The sequence below is a fragment of the Scyliorhinus torazame genome, chromosome 18 (genome assembly GCF_047496885.1).
Source record: "Scyliorhinus torazame isolate Kashiwa2021f chromosome 18, sScyTor2.1, whole genome shotgun sequence".
In the NCBI taxonomy this organism is placed as follows: domain Eukaryota; kingdom Metazoa; phylum Chordata; class Chondrichthyes; order Carcharhiniformes; family Scyliorhinidae; genus Scyliorhinus; species Scyliorhinus torazame.
The window spans coordinates 26049634-26067799 of NC_092724.1; the positions used below are offsets into that span (position 1 = coordinate 26049634).

The 18166-nt window shown below is 46.9% G+C and overlaps 1 protein-coding gene across 2 annotated transcripts in view; it reads right to left on the bottom strand.

The window, feature by feature from the left end:
• Window positions 1-18166, bottom strand: part of upf1 (UPF1 RNA helicase and ATPase) — a 108272-nt gene that overhangs the window by 20888 nt on the left and 69218 nt on the right. For both annotated transcript variants that reach the window (XM_072482422.1, XM_072482421.1), the window contains exons 9-11: window positions 7074-7182; window positions 4240-4399; window positions 2855-2973 (exon numbers count right to left, since the gene is read on the bottom strand). In XM_072482422.1, coding sequence (XP_072338523.1) covers window positions 2855-2973; window positions 4240-4399; window positions 7074-7182 — 388 coding nt within the window. The remainder of the gene's footprint in view (window positions 1-2854; window positions 2974-4239; window positions 4400-7073; window positions 7183-18166) is intronic.

The window sequence follows — 18166 nt, forward strand, 5'->3', positions numbered from 1 at the left end:
GAACAATGTAGCACCAGCTCACCCAACAGGGACATCATTTATTTCAAGCTTATTTTGAAGTGCAGCCCACAATGATTTTATACGACCAGAATATCCTGGGCAGACAGGTTTAATGCAAAAACACAAGAATTTCTAGAAATAGCAAATGACCATTAATTTCAAGAAACCCAACCCTTTTTTAACAGACATATATTCATCCCAATATACCTCAAAGAAATTCAGACCTTCACACAAATTGAATGCAACTGCGAACTAACTCAAAGTTTCCTAAATGTGTCTTTTAAGATGGATTTCCATGAAGACATTAAATTCTCTCATGACCAACTAAGCACAGTAAGTGTTTCCTGCCTGCAAGACTTTACCAAAACCCAATACACTGATAGCAGGGAAATATGCACATGAACCCAGGAAATATTAACCGTATTCATGATCAGAAGCAAGAATTAGTTAGGTACTGAGGTGTGAACACAGGACAACTACAAACATAATGAGCAAGCCAAATCTCCTCCTATGCACATCCCTGATATTCATCCCTGTTATCATTGGCACTCCTACCTTCAGCTGCAGAGGTTCCAAGCTCTGGAATTCCCTCCGAGCACAGGGCTAAAGAGCTGGCATTTAAAGCAGACCAGCAGCACGGTTCAATTCCCGTACCAGCCTCCCCGAACAGGCGCCGGAATGTGGCAACTAGGGGCTTTTCACAGTAACTTCATTTGAAGCCTACTTGTGACAATAAGCGATTTTCATTTCATTTCTAACTCCCGTTTCCTTCTTCAAGACACTCCTTAAAACATACCTCTGACTAAAGCCTTTAGATCACCCCCCCCAAACATCTCATTGGATGGTTGTGTTAAATTGTGTTTGATAACGTTTCTGTGAAATGCCTTGGGACATTTTACAACACCAATGGTCATGTGCAAATTGTTGCTGCATTGTTGGGGTGAAAAATAACACTGAAAACTTAAGGAATATTAAACGGGTGAAAGTTTCTATTGTTAATATTTAGTTGTGTTTCTAGGCTGCAAATATCCAAAATGTGGAAATCTCTTCAATTAGGGGCTGTCAACATCATTCCACCAGGAAACTCCCATACCCCATATGGTTAAGTAGAGAACCCTGAACTGGTGGTGAAAGTCTACTCTGTATTTTGTAACTCAAATATATAGTAGCTATAAAAACTTCCAGATCAGTCATGATCTCTTTGAACGTCGGAGCAGACTTGGATGGGTCGAATGGCCTACTTCTGCTCCACATTTTATGCAGCCATTGCTGAGATGTATGGGCATCATTTGAATAGCTTGGTCCAGAAATATACAAGCATAGCTGACAGAGTTGGACAATAGGAGAGGTAACGGTGGAGGATGGGTGGTCCATCAAATGCCACATTGGTCAAGAATTTGGAAAATTGCCCAGGAGATCTTCGTCTCCATAAAAGTCAGAATAAAACCAATCCGACCAATTACCGCCCTATGAGTTGACTCTCAATCGTCAGCAAACTAATGGTAGAGGTCGTCGACAGTGATATTGATGTTTGGGTTCAGCCAGGGCCACTCACCTCCTGATCTCATTACAGCCTTGGTCCAAGCATGGACAAAGCATTGAACTGAAGAGGAGAGGTGAGAGTGACTGCCCTTGACAAGCAGAATTTGATGGATTATGGCATCAAGGAGCCCTAGAAAAACTGGAGTAAATGGGAATCAGGGAGAAAACTCTCCACTATTTGGAGTCATACATAGCACAAATGGAAGACTGTTATGGTTGTTGGAGCTCAATCATCTTAGCCCCAGGACAGACATCACTGTGGGAGTTTCTCATGGTACAGCCCTATTAAGCTGTATCAAATGATCTCCCCTCCATCAGCAGGTCAAAAGTAGGGATGTTCGCACAATTCCCAACTCAGATACTGAAGGTGCTGCATTATATGCAGCAAGACCTGGAAAACATTCAGGCTTGTGCTGATAGGCGGCAAGTAACATCAACGCCACACAAGTGCTGGGCAATGACCATCTCAAACAAGAGAGAATCTAACCATCTCCCCATAACATTTAATGGCCTTACCATTGCTGAATTCCCCACCAACAACATCCTGCTGTTACTATGGACCAGAGGCTGAATTGGAGCAGCCATATAAATACTGTGGCTGCAAGAGCGGGTCAGAGGCTAGGAATCCTGCAGTGAATAACTCAACTCCTGACTGCCAAAGCCAATCCACCATTTGCTAGTCAGGAGTGTGATGGAAAACTCTCCACTTGCCCAGATGAGTGCAGCTCCAATAACACTCCAGAAGCTTGACACCATCCAGGATAAGCAGCCCTGCTTGAATGGCACTGCATCCAACACTTTAAACATACACCCCCACCACTATCCATGCACAGTGGCAGTGTATGCCATTAACAAGTGCACCGCAGCAACTCACCAAGCCGCTTTCAATACCTTCCAAGCCCATGATCTCTACCACCTAGAAGAACAAGCACAGCAGATGCATGGGAACACCACGATCTGCAAGTTTCCCTCCAAGTCTCACACCATCCTGACTTTGGGAACTATATCGTCTGTTCACTGTCGCTGGGTTAAAATCCTGGAACTCCCTTCCTAACAGCACCATAGACTGCAACGGTCCAAGGAGGCAACTCTCTACCACTTTCTCAAGGGAAATAATTCATATTCCATGAAAGAATACAAACGAACAAGGAGAGATAACAGCTGGGAAGCTTTTGCGACTTTGGTCATCCCCATGCTGCGATCGGGACAGAAATTAGATCACCGCCTCACTGAAACAAGTGAGCACAAAAAATGACAGCTATACCCTAAACTGTTGCCTTTTTGTGCGAGTGAGTGTGGAGTTGCTGCTTACCCATTGCCTTGTCTGGCTAGGTGATACACTATAGTAGCAGAGGTGACAGTTTTCCCAGTGCCTGGAGGACCCTGGATCAGACTGAGGGGGCGCTGGAGAACAGTCTTCACAGCATAAACCTGTTGGAAAGATTAAAACAGGATCTCATCAATCACAGGTGGCAACTGTACGACAGTTAGTCTCTGGCTGTGCCAATGCAACTCACTGCAATGTAACCAATAATTACACTTCTACTTTCAGTACAGCATTTCATTCCGTTTATAGAAGTAGATCCTTCAAAATTGATGGAACTCAAACAGTTTGTGAGCAGCAACTAGATTACATCAAATGGTTTAGATTTACTAAATGGTTCACATTTCACTGAGCTGTATAATGAGCTGCAGAAGCAGAGTGTTTACTTCTGACTAAATGTGCTAAAGATACCCAGATGTAAATAGAGCATAAACAGATTGAGAACACAACCGCTAAAAATATGTAGCAGTACAAAGTGACTCATTCATAGCAACACAGTTCACATAAGCAGAGGTTCACTGATCAGATTCTAGTACACAGAACAATTAACAGATTAAAGCCTACAATGTGGAGTAGACTAGAAAACTATTGTATTCATGTTGTCCCTTCAGCAAAATAGAGGCTATACAGCCATCATGTCCGTGGAAAGGTGCTCATTTTCTGCTCAGCTGTTTCAATGCTGACAGATGCATGCTGGTGCACAGATTGATCAATCCGAGGCAGCGAGGAGACATTCACTGCAATTTTGTTGATTACAAAAGTCTTCCCTTGTGGTGGCAACACTGAAGTAAACAAGATGGCATTGCTGCCTGCAGAGGTGAAAGGGCCCAAACTGAGGCTACAACAGCATCGGAGAGCACATGCTGCCACCTTGTGGCAACGATGGGCTGAATAGTCAAGTGTGTGTGCAGACTAACATGGGCAGACTAAATGCAATTTCTCCCAGTTGTCACATTTCTGTCCCCTGTTCTGATCCCTCCCAGCTGAGGCAAAGGTAAAATTTGCTCCTGCCCTTGTTTTAGGATCTGCTAAGACTATTTGGTACTGAGATACTTCAGAATATAGCAGCGCAGATTATTGGAATGCTAAAACGCTCAAAGGGCAACAAGGCAATGATTTGCTTCCGAATGAACAGTTGGGCTCATCTGTCTCATTCCCCATCTCTATCTGTGTATGGTGCATTTCAGTGGATTGGGTTTACTGGCACATGATAATTGAGAGGGAGCAGATTGGATCTGATGGAAGTACTGAGTTGCTACTACTGTCAGGATGTAGACCGTTGGTGCTTACTTCAGAACAAGCTCACTTTAATGAAAAGTCACCAAAAAGTCAGATATAAATCTAAACACATTAAGCTGTTCAAAACTGCCTACCTGTGAGTGATTGAGGTCAGGTAAACCATGGGCGGTGAAGCGTTTCGGCAGCTGGCATTTAATAATCACGTCCTCCACCTCATGGCCAAGCAATTTGTGGTATATGTAGCCGGAGACAGAGGTCTCATCCACAGCAAAGGTTTTCAACGCACTTTGCATTCTGAAAGGGACAAAAAATATGGTTCACTCATTAACCAGCCACAATCGGTCACAAAGCACGTTTGCATTTCAGAGTAGGTAGCCATGCTAATCCTTTGATAAATGGCTGGCCAAGTCCCAAGGGCTTCCATCGTGGTTGAATCAGCCCAATCAAAGCCATGTTATCCACACAAAGTTCCCACCTACCTCTGATAAGCGTGATCATGTGATTTGCTATCAAGGAGTCATTGAAGTTCAAATGGTTTCATTTGTCAGCCCCTCATTTTGAGTACAAATAGTGGAGTTCGAAACAGGAAAATGTCAGCACGGTGTCACAAGTGAGTAGCTGAGACCCAACACTGGATGCTGCAAACTTGAACCCTTAAACTGTGCCGAGCTAGCTGATCCAGACTGACACAGTGGTAGTGTAAAAGGCAGAGAGGGGCAATGGTTCTTAGATTGTCAGGAAAATGTTCTATAGTAGTATATCTCCAGTCCAACAAGAAAAGATGCACCTTTGGACCTGGTTCTTGGAAATTAGGTGGGCCAAGTAGACCAAGTGCCTGGGGAAACATTTTGGGAACAGTGATCATTACCTCGTACGGTGTAGGATGATGGTAGAAAAGGACAACGGGAAATCCAGAGTAGAAATAATTCGCTGGGGGAGAGCCGACTTCAACAGACAAAGACGGAGCTGGGTTGGTTAGACAGGAATGAACGTTTGGTAGGGAAAACTGTAGCTGAACAAAATGGGCTACCCTCAAAACAAAAATGGTCTAGACGCAGTCACGGTATAATTCCATAAAAGGGTAAACAAAAACAGAGCTCCCTAGATGAAAAGTAAGAAATTAAGAAAATAGTACGTTTATGAAGGTGTCTGGTGGGGCAGCACGGTGGCACAATGGTTAGCACAGCTGCCTACGGCACTGAGGATCCAGGTACGATCTCGGTCCCGGGTTGCTATCTGTGTGGAGTTTGCATATTCCCCCCCGTGTCTGCATGGGTTTCACCCCCACAACCCAAAGATGTGCAGGTTAGGTTGATTGGCCATGCTACGTTGCCCCTTAATTGGAAAAAAAAATAATTGGGTATTCTAAATTTATTTTTTCTAAATGAAGTAGTCAGGTAGAAAACAGGAGGACTACAGAAGTTCAGAGGGGAGGTGAAAAAGAAAGTCAGAAAAGCGAAGAAGAATCATGAGAAAAGACTGGCAGCCAATATAGAGGCGAATCCCAATGTTTTCTACAGGCATATAAATAGTAAAAGCAGAAAATGCTGGATAAACTCAGCAGACCTGGCAGCATCTGTGGAGAGAGAAACAAGAGTTACCGTTGAGTTCCAAGAGTCATTTGGACTCAACATGGTAACTCTTTCTCTCTTCAGTTCCTGGATAAGACCCTAGACATTAGTCAGACATTAAGAGTGGCATTGGCTTTCACTACTGTCGGGTAGACAAAAGATCAATCTTCATACTGCATCTGAAGGGTTAAAAAGGTTTAGTACCTTAATTGCCTTAAGTATCTGCCTGGTTGAAAATAATGGATACACAATGGAGCAATAAGGTTCCTAATTCACAAATAAATCAATGTTTCAGAGATCAAATCAAAAGCTAGAGGGAACTGTTTTCAAAAAGTTTTGACCTCTAGCTGGTTGTGTTTCCTACGTCTGTGCAATTACCTCATTTGCAAAACTTTGACCATTAGTTTCGGTCTGAAAGTAATGATTTTGAGATATTTCCTGCATCTTAGTCTATCTGGGAGGAAAGGGTGAGCGGTGCCACCTACATAGTCTCCAGTGTCTAATACTATTGAATTGTGGTTTCCTTTTTGAATAAACTTTGAAATTTTTTTTGGGGGGGGGGAAAGAGAGAGAGTGAGGAGGAGAGGATTCTAGTGAAGTAATGTTCCATTTATCCAACAGATGAATGTTCATATTTCAGGTATTTCTTTGAAAATTAGGGAACTGGATCTCTGCATCGGAAGGAAGAAAACTGCAGGGCTCTCGGGAAAGAGGACAGTTGAATTAATTTGTAGCTCAGAGAGCTAGCACAAGCCCATTGAGTCAAACTGCCTCCCTCCTATGCTGCAAGATTCAATGCTTCTGCCACTGGTGATGTACTGCAATTTCAACAAAAAGCCTTCAACATAACACATTGAATATTCACCAGATTATTAGGTCTATATTCAATGCTCAAAGACTGCTTCTTACAAACTCACAACTGCAGCCAAGGTTAGAGGAGACAAAACCCATTGTTAACATGCACATACAAACTAAAGCTCACTCCCACAGGCAGCACTGAGAGCTTGGGATCTTTACACACATAGGTCAGGCTTCTATTCTTGAACAACTGCAGTGTCTTTTGGTCATGTTCTACAGCTACACACCACTTCCAAGTGGATAATAAATATGTCTACAACACTTTAATGTACTGCACTTTTTAAATACAGCTGGACCTCTTTCTAGAAATTAAGACACATATTGAGCAAAGTGTCCTGAGGTGTGCTTGAGAATGCAAAAGCCGTGTAGGATTGTTGGATCAATCAAACCGTATGCTGACTTGCATTGCCCAACTTGCACTTTTTATTATGGTGGTGGGGACTTGGGTGCTGGCAATGCACCTGAAATCCTTTAGACAGAAGATAAAGGCTGATAGTACAGATTGAAGGACAAAAGTGGTGGACAAATTGGCAGCTTACCTGTCAAATGAAGTTGATTTCCAGACAAAATCCACTTGGAAGTTGTGAGTTACTTCAACTGGAGCGCCGACACTGCTGCGGAGTTCAATAGCGATCTCATCCCCATAATCTATACAGGTAGGTTAGAGACACAACACTCAACCTGAGCAAGTCAGGCGTAATAATTTCACACTCATCCAACCTACAGTTGACCTCAAACACTCCAGGATTATCAAAACAAGTAACTTTTACACATTTATGTGCCTACTAAAACTGTCACAACAGCCCCCTGAACAAGTGGCTCTCAAAATCCATTCCCAGTTTTGTATTGTGTGTGAAGTTTAATAAAGCCTTGTAAATCAGATGTGTCTAAGAGGTGGATCAGGTCTCATCTCTTTCCCCCAAATCTGTTCTAATAGGTAGTCTGGCCTGCCCAGGAACTATCAGAGAAGGCGTAAGAATAGCAGCAAAGGAAATTAGAAAGGAGCTAAATCCTGAATTGATCAAAAGTGAGATGAGATGCCAAAGTATCAGAGAAGTCAGTGAAGTTAAAGAACATTTGAATACCAGGTCCGATGGAACATATTCCAAGAAAAATGGAGATGAAATAGCAAAGATACCTCAGGGTGCTAGGAATGTGTACAGCAAAGGACTGGAGAATGACTGTTAATGCCTACTTTACCCAGGGTAATTAATGTCATGCCAAGAGGCTGGAAATTGAGATGCCAGAATCATGAAGCATTTTGGTGAACTAAAAAAGGAGAAACTATTCCTACTGGGAGGAAGGCCTATAACCAGAGGGCATGGATTTAAGTGGAAAATCAGACCAGGGAACATAATTCCACCCCCCAACCAAGTGGTGTCATAGTCTGGAATGTGCAGTTTGCAAGGGCAGTGGAAGCAGATTCAATAATAACTTTCAAACGGAAATTGCAAATGCAAGAGTTGGCTAAATACTTGTCTGTTTCGTGTTTCTCTTTTTAATCCTTGTACCTGCAACATTGCAGTTTTTGTTTTAAACTGCAGACCTTGGTCAAACTGAAAACACCCCTGGTCTAATGTACTGGCCCAGGCTTCTCCCTTGATGCTCTGTGGCATAGCCCGTGATGTTGTTTTGATGGACTTCGCTAGCAACCAATCAACTCCATTGCAATCCGGGGCTAAGTCGATCCTCGATGCAGATTGGTGCTTTTTATTCCGGAATGCCTTGCTGGGTGACTGTGTGTTTGGTTTCACTTTTATTTCGGGATGGAGCTGAAGAAGGCTTTCAAATTCCGTCTCCCTGAATGGGTAGAATTATTTTGAAAGACCCAGTTGGAGGCTGTGTTTTTCTGCTCAGCTGAGCTGAATCCTTTTGAATCTCTCCCCCAGAAGGGGGTGGATCTCTCTCAAAAACCCCAGTTGGGAGCTGTGTTTTCTCCTGAGCTGAGCTGAAGCAGTGGAATTCTCTCTCAAACCTTAGCTGGAACCCCCGTCAGGTAAAGAGCAGTTAGTAAGCATTCAAAGCCCGAAGATAGATCTTTTGGGGGGGGGGGGGGGGGGGGGAAACTTTCCGGAGTACTCTCCCATTAAAAGGTACCAAACCACTCGAAGGCCTTGCGAAAATTGCTGCTCTTGATATTCGGTTTAACTGAGGCAAGCTGTTGGTGAGTCGGCTGAAGCTGACCACATATCAGAAACTGAAGTGCATTGTCCGAGGGTAAGGCTCAGCCCAACACACGTTGAAGTGTATCCCTTGAGGGGATCCCACAGCCTGATAATAGGCCTAAGTGGCCCAGCTTGAAGATCCTAAACAACCGTTGATTGCAATGCTTTGGAAGATCGCCGGCTACAAAGACTGCTACCTCAGCAGTAAAGGACTCACTCACTCAGGCCCTTTTAATCCATGTTATTTTCAATCCTTTCCTTTCCCCCACCTTATGTTTGTCTTGTGTGTGTCTGGGTGGGCCAAGGCTTGGGGAATAGTTCGATTAGCAGACCATTGTTCCATTCTTACGATTATTATGTTCATCTTTTTTCTTGTTATAAATAGTTTTTGAATTGTTATAATAGTAGTTGTTGCCGATAACTCATGGAGCAGTCACGGGTTAAAGATCACAGGAAAATACACAAATTATTGGTTAATTCACTTGTGTTGGTTTTCCAGGGTCTGTGGGGCTGGAATTGACCATGCACGAGCCCAGCGTGTCGTACCACGAAGGGAAAAATTGCAAAGCTAAGGGGAGAGAGTAGAATAGGCTAAGTAGTTAGACACTTTGGCTGATATCTGGTTAGAAGGGAGAAAACAGAGGCAGAGTTAAAGCAGTTTCTCAGCATTGATAGAAATGGGTTGTGGTGTCTGAAGGGTTCTGCTCTGGGATTACTTCTATCTACATTAATGATTTTTGATATAGAGCGAGAAGTGGGCCGATTGCAAACAATACTAGTGCTGAATTTTAAATAATTGAAGATCAAAGTAAGCTAGAAGAAAACATTGATAAGATTGTGGCCAGGCATTCGATATCATAAGTTGTGAGGTGGGAGAGGACTATCACTGGCGGGGAGGGTTCAGACCATGAAAATGACGGTTCTCTCCAGATTTCTGTTCGTCTTTCAGTGCCTCCTCATCTTCATCCCGGGGGCCTTTTTAAAATGGGTAAATAAGGTTATTTCGGGCTGTGTGTGGACGGGTAAAACCCCGCGAGTGAAGAAAGTGTTGCTGGAGCGCAGTCGGGGGGACGGTGGGTTGGCGCTGCCAAACTTTTGTAATTACTACTGGGCGGCTAATATAGCCATGATTAGGAAGTCCGGGGGGGGGGGGGGGGGGGGGGAGTGAATGAAGGCAGATGAGCAAGTTTTTTTGGGGTAGAAGATAGGTGTGCGAGGAGCCCAGCAGCTCATGTCCACATGTTTTGGGCATGCCCGAAGCTTAGAGGGTTTTGGCAGGGTTTCGCTAGGGTGATGTCCACGGTACTCAAAACACGGGTCGAGGTGGCTGTGGTGATATACATCACTGTAATTACACAAAGGGTTAATATACATACACACCTAGCTAGACACTAGAGGGAACATCAGAGACATGACACGCAGGCAGTCAACCAATAAGTCAGTAAGATAGGACACGACCAATGGGCAGTCACGATACACACAGAGGTGACACTACCACAGGAGAGCATTACACCAACCCATATAAAAGGACACATCACACATGCTCAGTCTCTTTCCAGTGGAGACTCTGTGAGTAGACACAGGGTTGATTGAACATCACTCCCACCACATGGATTGTAGCAGACTGGTTCGTCAGTCTGAGTAGCTATAGCAGGATTAACAGTAGCGTCGAATTCAAGTAGGAGAATTGTTAATAGTTTAATAAACGTGTTAAAGCTATCTCCAAGTCTGAACCTTCCTTTGTCAGAGTGCACATCAAGGAAGCAGCTTATGCGACGTCGAGAGCATAACAAAGCATGGTTCCAGGAGTGAACTGTTAAATCCATATAGTTTCAACTCAGCGAACAGTGACAACCAGCAACAACAGCCAGCAAGATGATGTTCGGGATTCCAGTTCTGCAGCGGCTCAGGTGCCACGGAAATCTCAGTGAAAACTGGCATTGGTTCCGGCAGAAATTCGAGATCTACCTGGTAGCGTCCGACCTAGATGGCGTGGTGGATGCAGAAAAAATAAAGCTGCTACTTACCATCGCGGGTCCAAAAGCAGGTGAAATCTTACAGACCTTCAAATACTCAAAGGGGCAAAACAAGAGCGACTTCCAGGCAGTCCTGGACAAATTCCAAGAATTCTGCGAGGAACATACAAGAAGAAAAGGTAAAAGAGGCGCCAAAACTCACCGCGAGGTAGGCTTGCAGCAACGAACGGCAGTTTTGAATTGCAGCCATCTTGGAAATGGTGCTGCACATGTGTAGTTGCGCGAAGAGCGCACAGAACGGGAAGGTCCGTTTGCGCATGCGCGAGAAGCCACGCGTGCGCATTTAAGAACAAGGCCCCAAGTAAAGGAACAGCGATCTGCGCATGCGCACTCGCTTCCTACGCGCTACGTCACACGCGTCATGACGTCAGAGGCCCCGGACTTAAAGGGGAAATGTCCCAAAACACGGGAACATTTTTTTAAAGCCTCAAAACCAGATTCTTTCACCTGGAACGACAGCACAATGCCGGAAATTCGATCAGTAGCTGAAAGTAGCCTCCGCAGAACCCTGCAACAAGCAGTTAGCACCGCCCAAAGAGATGATACAGTCCTTGAAGACTATGACTCAGACCTTGAATTCTTCTTTGGACATCGCGAGCCCAATGCCAGCTCTGACACAAAACGTGATGATATGGTCTTGGAAGACAACGACTCAGACAAAGCTTTCACCTTGGGAGGCTACCCAAGTACCAAATCAGAACCACAACTAGACGTGTAGTACAAAAGGTGAAGTCACACGGGATCAGGGGTGAGCTGGCAAGGTGGATACAGAACTGGCTAGGTCATAGGAGGCAGAGAGTAGCAATGGAAGGATGCTTTTCTAATTGGAGGGCTGTGACCAGTGGTGTTCCACAGGGATCAGTGCTGGGACCGTTGCTGTTTGTAGTATATATAAATGATTTGGAGGAAAATGTAACTGGTCTGATTAGTAAGTTTGCAGACGACACAAAGGTTGGTGGAATTGCGGATAGCGATGAGGACTGTCAGAGGATACAGCAGGATTTAGATTGTTTGGAGACTTGGGCGGAGAGATGGCAGATGGAGTTTCATCCGGACAAATGTGAGGTAATGCATTTTGGAAGGTCTAATGCAGGTAGGGAATATACAGTGAATGGTAGAACCCTCAAGAGTATTGAAAGTCAAAGAGATCTATGAGTACAGGTCCACAGGTCATTGAAAGGGGCAACACAGGTGGAGAAGGTAGTCAAGAAGGCATACGGCATGCTTGCCTTCATTGGCCGGGGCATTGAGTATAAGAATTGGCAAGTCATGTTGCAGCTGTATAGAACCTTAGTTAGGCCACACTTGGAGTATAGTGTTCAATTCTGGTCGCCACACTACCAGAAGGATGTGGAGGCTTTAGAGAGGGTGCAGAAGAGATTTAGCAGAATGTTGCCTGGTATGGAGGGCATTAGCTATGAGGAGCGGTTGAATAAACTCGGTTTGTTCTCACTGGAACGAAGGAGGTCGAGGGGCGACCTGATAGAGGTCTACAAAATTATGAGGTGCATAGACAGAGTGGATAGTCAGAGGCTTTTCCCCGGGGTAGAGGGGTCAATTACTAGGGGGCATAGGTTTAAGGTGAGAGGGGCAAGGTTTAGAGTAGATGTACGAGGCAAGTTTTTTACGCAGAGGGTAGTGGATGCCTGGAACTCGCTACCGGAGGTGGTGGTGGAAGCAGGGACGATAGTGACATTTAAGGGGCATCTTGACAAATACATGAATAGGATGGGAATAGAGGGATACGGACCCAGGAAGTGTAGAAGATTGTAGTTTAGTCGGGCAGCATGGTCGGCACGGGCTTGGAGGGCCGAAGGGCCTGTTCCTGTGCTGTACATTTCTTTGTTCTTTGTGTTGCACATTGACGACCCCGACGACGAGTTCTTCGGATTTGAGGATCTTCATCCCAGCAGATATGACATCCCGACTCGTGAGTGCAGGATTATGCTGTGGCCTGACACCAAGAGACAGAGAGTGGTACAAGCCCACAGAGAGTGGTCCACGCACCACACAGGGTCCCAGCCTCCACACAAAAAGCGATGAAAGTCTGCACGATAGAAGCACCGCAAGACTCCAGAGCGCAGTCCTTTAATGAACAAGAAGTGATGACAGTCACCACAGCTAGACCAATGCACGATTCCACACAGGGAACGCTGCAAGACTCCACAGAGGGAGTGACACAAGCCACCACAGCGAGCTCGTGGACAGCCTCCACGATAGAAGCAATGCAAGACTCCAAAGCACAGTCCTTGCATGAACGAGACCATGAGGGTCTAGCAACCTCCTCTGAGTAACCAGCAGCAGACAATGCAAGTCTGCCATGCTCAAGTGAACAGAAAGACTATGACAGTCTGCCACGCTCAAGTGTACAGCAAGCAGACTATGACAGTCCACCCAGATTATTTGAGCCACCAGAAGAAGTTTCTGACGGTCTACCCAGCTCAAGTGAACGACAAGAAGACACTGAGGCTCTACCCACTGTAGGTGAGACAAATGACGACGGCATCCCACTTCGCATACCAGATGTGCAACATGACAGACCTCAGCTAGAATGTACAGAGGTACTCGACAATCACAGTGAGACTTCTGGTGACTCCGGTGACACCACATTACTTCAAAGCTCATTCGCTCGAGCCTCTCCACAAGCAAATGCATTCCTGAATGTTTTGACTCCGGACGTGGAGCATCAAGAAACCTCAGGAGATGCAAGTGAACCTGAAATGACTCCGGACGGGGAGCATCAAAAAATCTCAGCTGATTCAAGTGAACCTGCAGTGACTCCGGACGGGGAGCATCGACAAACCAAAACGGACTCAGGTGAAACAGACCAGACTCCAGTTTTTTCAATATATAAAAGGGAAGAGAGAGGCAAAAATAGACATTGGACCACTGGGAAATGTGGCTGGAGAAGTAAATAATTGGAAACAAAGAAATGGCGGACGAACTGAATAGTTACTTTGCATCAGTCTTCACGGTGGAAGAAACCAGTGGATTGCCAGAGCTCCAGGAGAACCAGAGGGCAGAGGTGAGTGCAGTGACCATTATTAAGAAGAAGGATCTGGGGAAACTGAAAGATCTGAAGGTGGATAAATCACCTGGACCGGATGGACTACACCCCAGGGTTCTAAAAGAGATAGCTGAGGAGATTGTGGAGGCATTGGTGATGATCTTTCAGGAATCACTGGAGGCAGGAAGGGTCCCAGAGGACTGGAAAATGGCTACTGTAACACCACTGTTTAAGTAGGGTGGGAGGTAGAAGATGGGAAATTATAGGCCGGTTAGTCTGACTTCGGTCATTGGTAAGATTTGCGAGTCCATTATTAAAGATGAGATTGCGAAGTACTTGGAAGTGCATAAAATAGGACTGAATCAGCACGACTTTGTCAAGGGGAGGTCATGTCTGACAAATCTGTTAAGAGTTCTTTGAGGAAGTAACAAGGAAGTTAGATAAAGGAGAACCAGTGGATGTGATTTATTTAGATTTCCAGAAGACCATTGACAAGGTGCCGCATAGGAGACTGTTAAAGAAGTTAAGAGCCCATGGTGTTACAGAAAAGATCCTGGTATGAATAGAGGATTGGCTGACTGGCAGAAGGCAGAGTGGGGATAAAGGGGTCTTTTTCAGGATGGCAGCAGGTGATTAATGGTGTGCCTCAGGGGTCTGTGCTGGACCACAACTTTTCACAATATACATAAATGATCTGGAAGAAGGAACTGAAGGCACTGTTGCTAAGTTTGCAGATGATACAAAGATCTGTAGAGGAGCAGGTAATATTGAGGAAGCAGGTGGGCTGCAGAAGGACTTGAACATCTAGCAGAGTGGGCAAAGAAGTGGCAAATGGAATACAATGTGGAAAAGTGTGAGGTTACTTTGGAAGGAGAAATGAAGGCATAGACTATTTTGTCGTATGAGGAACGGTTGAGGACTTCCGGGTGCGGCGATGACCAGCTAAGACGCACGTTTCGGCAGCTCCCGTTGGAACGGACTTTTGGGCTCTTAATAGCAGCCCCAACGGCAATTTAAACAGCCAAAAACACTGTGCTGTAAACCAGAAGGGAATCCCCCCGGACACGCATGGAAAAGGGAGAGGATAGCGGCCGGATTACGAAGGATCCTCTGGAACAGCAGCAAGGAAGGGAAGCTCAAAGCAAGATGGCGTCGGAAGGTGGCCGTTTGTTATGGGGCCCAGAGCAACAAGAGTTCCTGCGGCGCTGTGTGGAAGAGCTGAAGAAGGAGTTGAAGAAGGAGCTGTTGGCCCCGATATTACAGGTGATTGAAGGGCTAAAGGAGGAGCAGAGGACCCAAGAGCTGGAGCTTCGGGTCGTGAAGGCAAAGACTGCTGAAAACGAAGATGAAATACAGGGCCTGGTGGTGAAGGCAGAAACGCACGAGGCACAGCACAAAAGGTGTGTGGAGAGGTTGGAAGCACTGGAGAATAATTCGAGGAGGAAGAATTTAAGAGTCCTGGGTCTTCCCAAAGGCGCAGAAGGGGCGGATGTCGGGACATATGTGAGCACGATGCTCCACTCGCTAATGGGATCGGAGGCCCCGACGGGCCCTTTGGAGGTGGAGGGAGCTTATCGAGTTCTGGCGCGAAGGCCAAAGGCTGGAGAAATACCTCAAGCTATAGTGGTGAGGTTTCTCCGCTACAATGACAGAGAGACGGTCCTCAGATGGGCGAAGAAAACTCGGAGCTGTAGGTGGGAGAACGCGGTGATCCGTGTATACCAGGATTGGAGTGCGGAGGTGGCGAGAAGGAGGGCAAGTTTCAATCGGGCGAAGGCGGTGCTTCACAAAAAGGTTCAGTTTGGAATGTTGCAACCGGCGAGATTGTGGGTCACTCACCAAGGGAAGCACCACTACTTTGAGACGGCAGAAGAGGCGTGGACATTCATTGTGGACGAGAAGCTGGAATAGTCTGGTGAGAGAAAGAGCTTCTGGGACAAAGTGGTGGGGTGATTATGTGGGGCAAGGAAGGGGAAGGGGAATGATTTTTCAATTTGTTAATTCTGTGATCCTGTAACTTTTCTCTCTTCCCCATGTTGGGGGGGGGGGGGGGGGGGGGGGGGGGGGGGGGAAGGGGGAGGAGTATGAGGCACTGTGGGCACCGGCCATTAGGGGCGGGGCCGAGTGGGAAACGCGGGCTTTGGTCCCGCACTATGGTAATTGTGGCGGGAACAGGGACGCAGGAAGGAGGGGGCCTCGCACAGTGGGGGGCCGAGGACAAGGGGGGAAGCATAGGTCAGCCAGAGTTCGCTGACTTCTGGGAGCAACATGGGGGGTGCAACTACGCTAGAGGGGGATCTAGCAGAGGGGGTTAACTGGGTTGCTGCTGCTAAGGAGAAGGGGGAGCCGTTATGGGATGGGGTGGTGGAGGCGGGAGGGCACCGTCGGGGGGATATACGGGTACGTGGGAACCGGGTGAGGAGCTGGGTAAAGAGCTCCCCAACCCGGCTGATCACGTGGAACGTGAGAGGGCTGAACGGGCCGATTAAAAGAGCACGGGTACTCGCACACCTAAAGAAATTAAAGGCAGATGTGGTTATGTTGCAGGAGACGCATCTGAAACTGATAGACTAGGTCAGACTACGTAAAGGATGGGTGGGGCAGGTGTTTCATTCGGGTTTAGATGCGAAGAATAGGGGGGTGGCTATCTTAGTGGGGAAACGGGTACTGTTTGAGGCAAAGACCATAGTGGCGGATAGTGGGGGTAGATATGTGATGGTGAGTGGCAGATTGCAAGGGGAGGCGGTGGTTCTGGTGAACGTATACGCCCCGAACTGGGATGATGCAAATTTTATGAGACTTATGTTGGGACGTATCCCAGACCTGGAGGCGGGAAAGTTGGTAATGGGGGGAGACTTTAATACGGTGCTTGATCCAGGGCTGGACCGGTCGAGGTCCAGGACCGGGAGGAGGCCGGCAGCGGCCAGGGTGCTCAATGACTTCATGGAGCAGATGGGAGGGGTAGACCCCTGGAGATTTAGTAGGCCTAGGAGTAAGGAGTTCTCTTTTTTCTCCCATGTTCACAAAGTATACTCACGGATAGACTTTTTTGTCTTGGGAAGGGCACTGATTCCAAAGGTGACAGGGACGGAGTATGCGGCCACAGCCATTTCGGACCACGCTCCACATTGGGTAGACCTGGAGGTAGGAGAGGAAAAAGAACAGCATCCACTCTGGAGAATGGATATGGGCTTATTGGCGGATGAGGGGGTATGTTTAAGGGTGAGGGGGTGTATCGAAAGGTACTTGGAGCTTAATGACAATGGAGAGGTTCAGGTGGGAGTGGTCTGGGAGGCGTTGAAGGCGGTGGTCAGAGGGGAACTGATATCCATAAGGGCACATAAAGGGAAGCAAGAGGGTAAAGAAAGGGATCGATTGTTGAAAGAACTTTTGAGGGTGGACAGGCAATATGCAGAGGCACCGGAGGAGGGACTGTACAGGGAAAGACAAAGGTTACATGTGGAATTTGACCTGCTGACCACGGGTAAGGCAGAGGCACAGTGGAGGAGGGCACAGGGTGTACAGTATGAGTATGGAGAGAAGGCGAGTCGGCTACTGGCCCACCAATTGAGGAAGAGGGGAGCAGCGAGGGAGATAGGTGGGGTGAGAGATGAGGAGGGAGAGATGGAACGGGGAGCGGAGAAAGTGAACGGGGTGTTCAAGGCATTCTATGAGGGGTTATATAAGGCTCAGCCCCCGGAAGGGAAGGAGGGAATGATGTGTTTCCTGGATCAGCTGGAATTCCCGAAGGTAGAGGAGCAGGAGAGGGCGGGACTGGGAGCACAGATTGAGATGGAGGAGGTGGTAAAAGGGATTGGGAGCATGCAGGCGGGGAAGGCCCCGGGATCGGACGGATTCCCGGTGGAATTTTATAGGAAATATATGGACCTACTGGCCCCGCTTTTGACGAGAACCTTTAATGAGGCCAGGGAAAGGGGGAAGTTGCCCCCGACTATGTCGGAGGCGACGATATCGCTCCTTTTGAAGAAGGAAAAAGACCCGCTGCAGTGTGGGTCCTACAGGCCCATTTCCCTTTTAAATGTAGATGCTAAGCTCCTGGCCAAGGTGATGGCGACGAGGCTAGAGGACTGTGTCCCGGGGGTGGTCCACGAGGATCAAACTGGGTTTGTTAAGGGGAGACAGCTGAACACGAACATACGGAGGTTGCTAGGGGTAATGATGATGCCCCCACCAGAGGGGGAGGCGGAGATAGTGGTGGCGATGGACGCCGAGAAAGCATTCGACAGAGTGGAGGGGGACTATCTGGGAGGTGCTGAGGAGATTTGGTTTTGGAGAAGGGTTTATTGGATGGGTACAGCTGCTGTATAGGGCCCCGGTGGAGAGTGTGGTCACGAACAGGCAGAGGTGTGACTACTTCCGTCTTCATAGAGGGACGAGGCAGGCGTGTCCCTGTCTCCGTTACT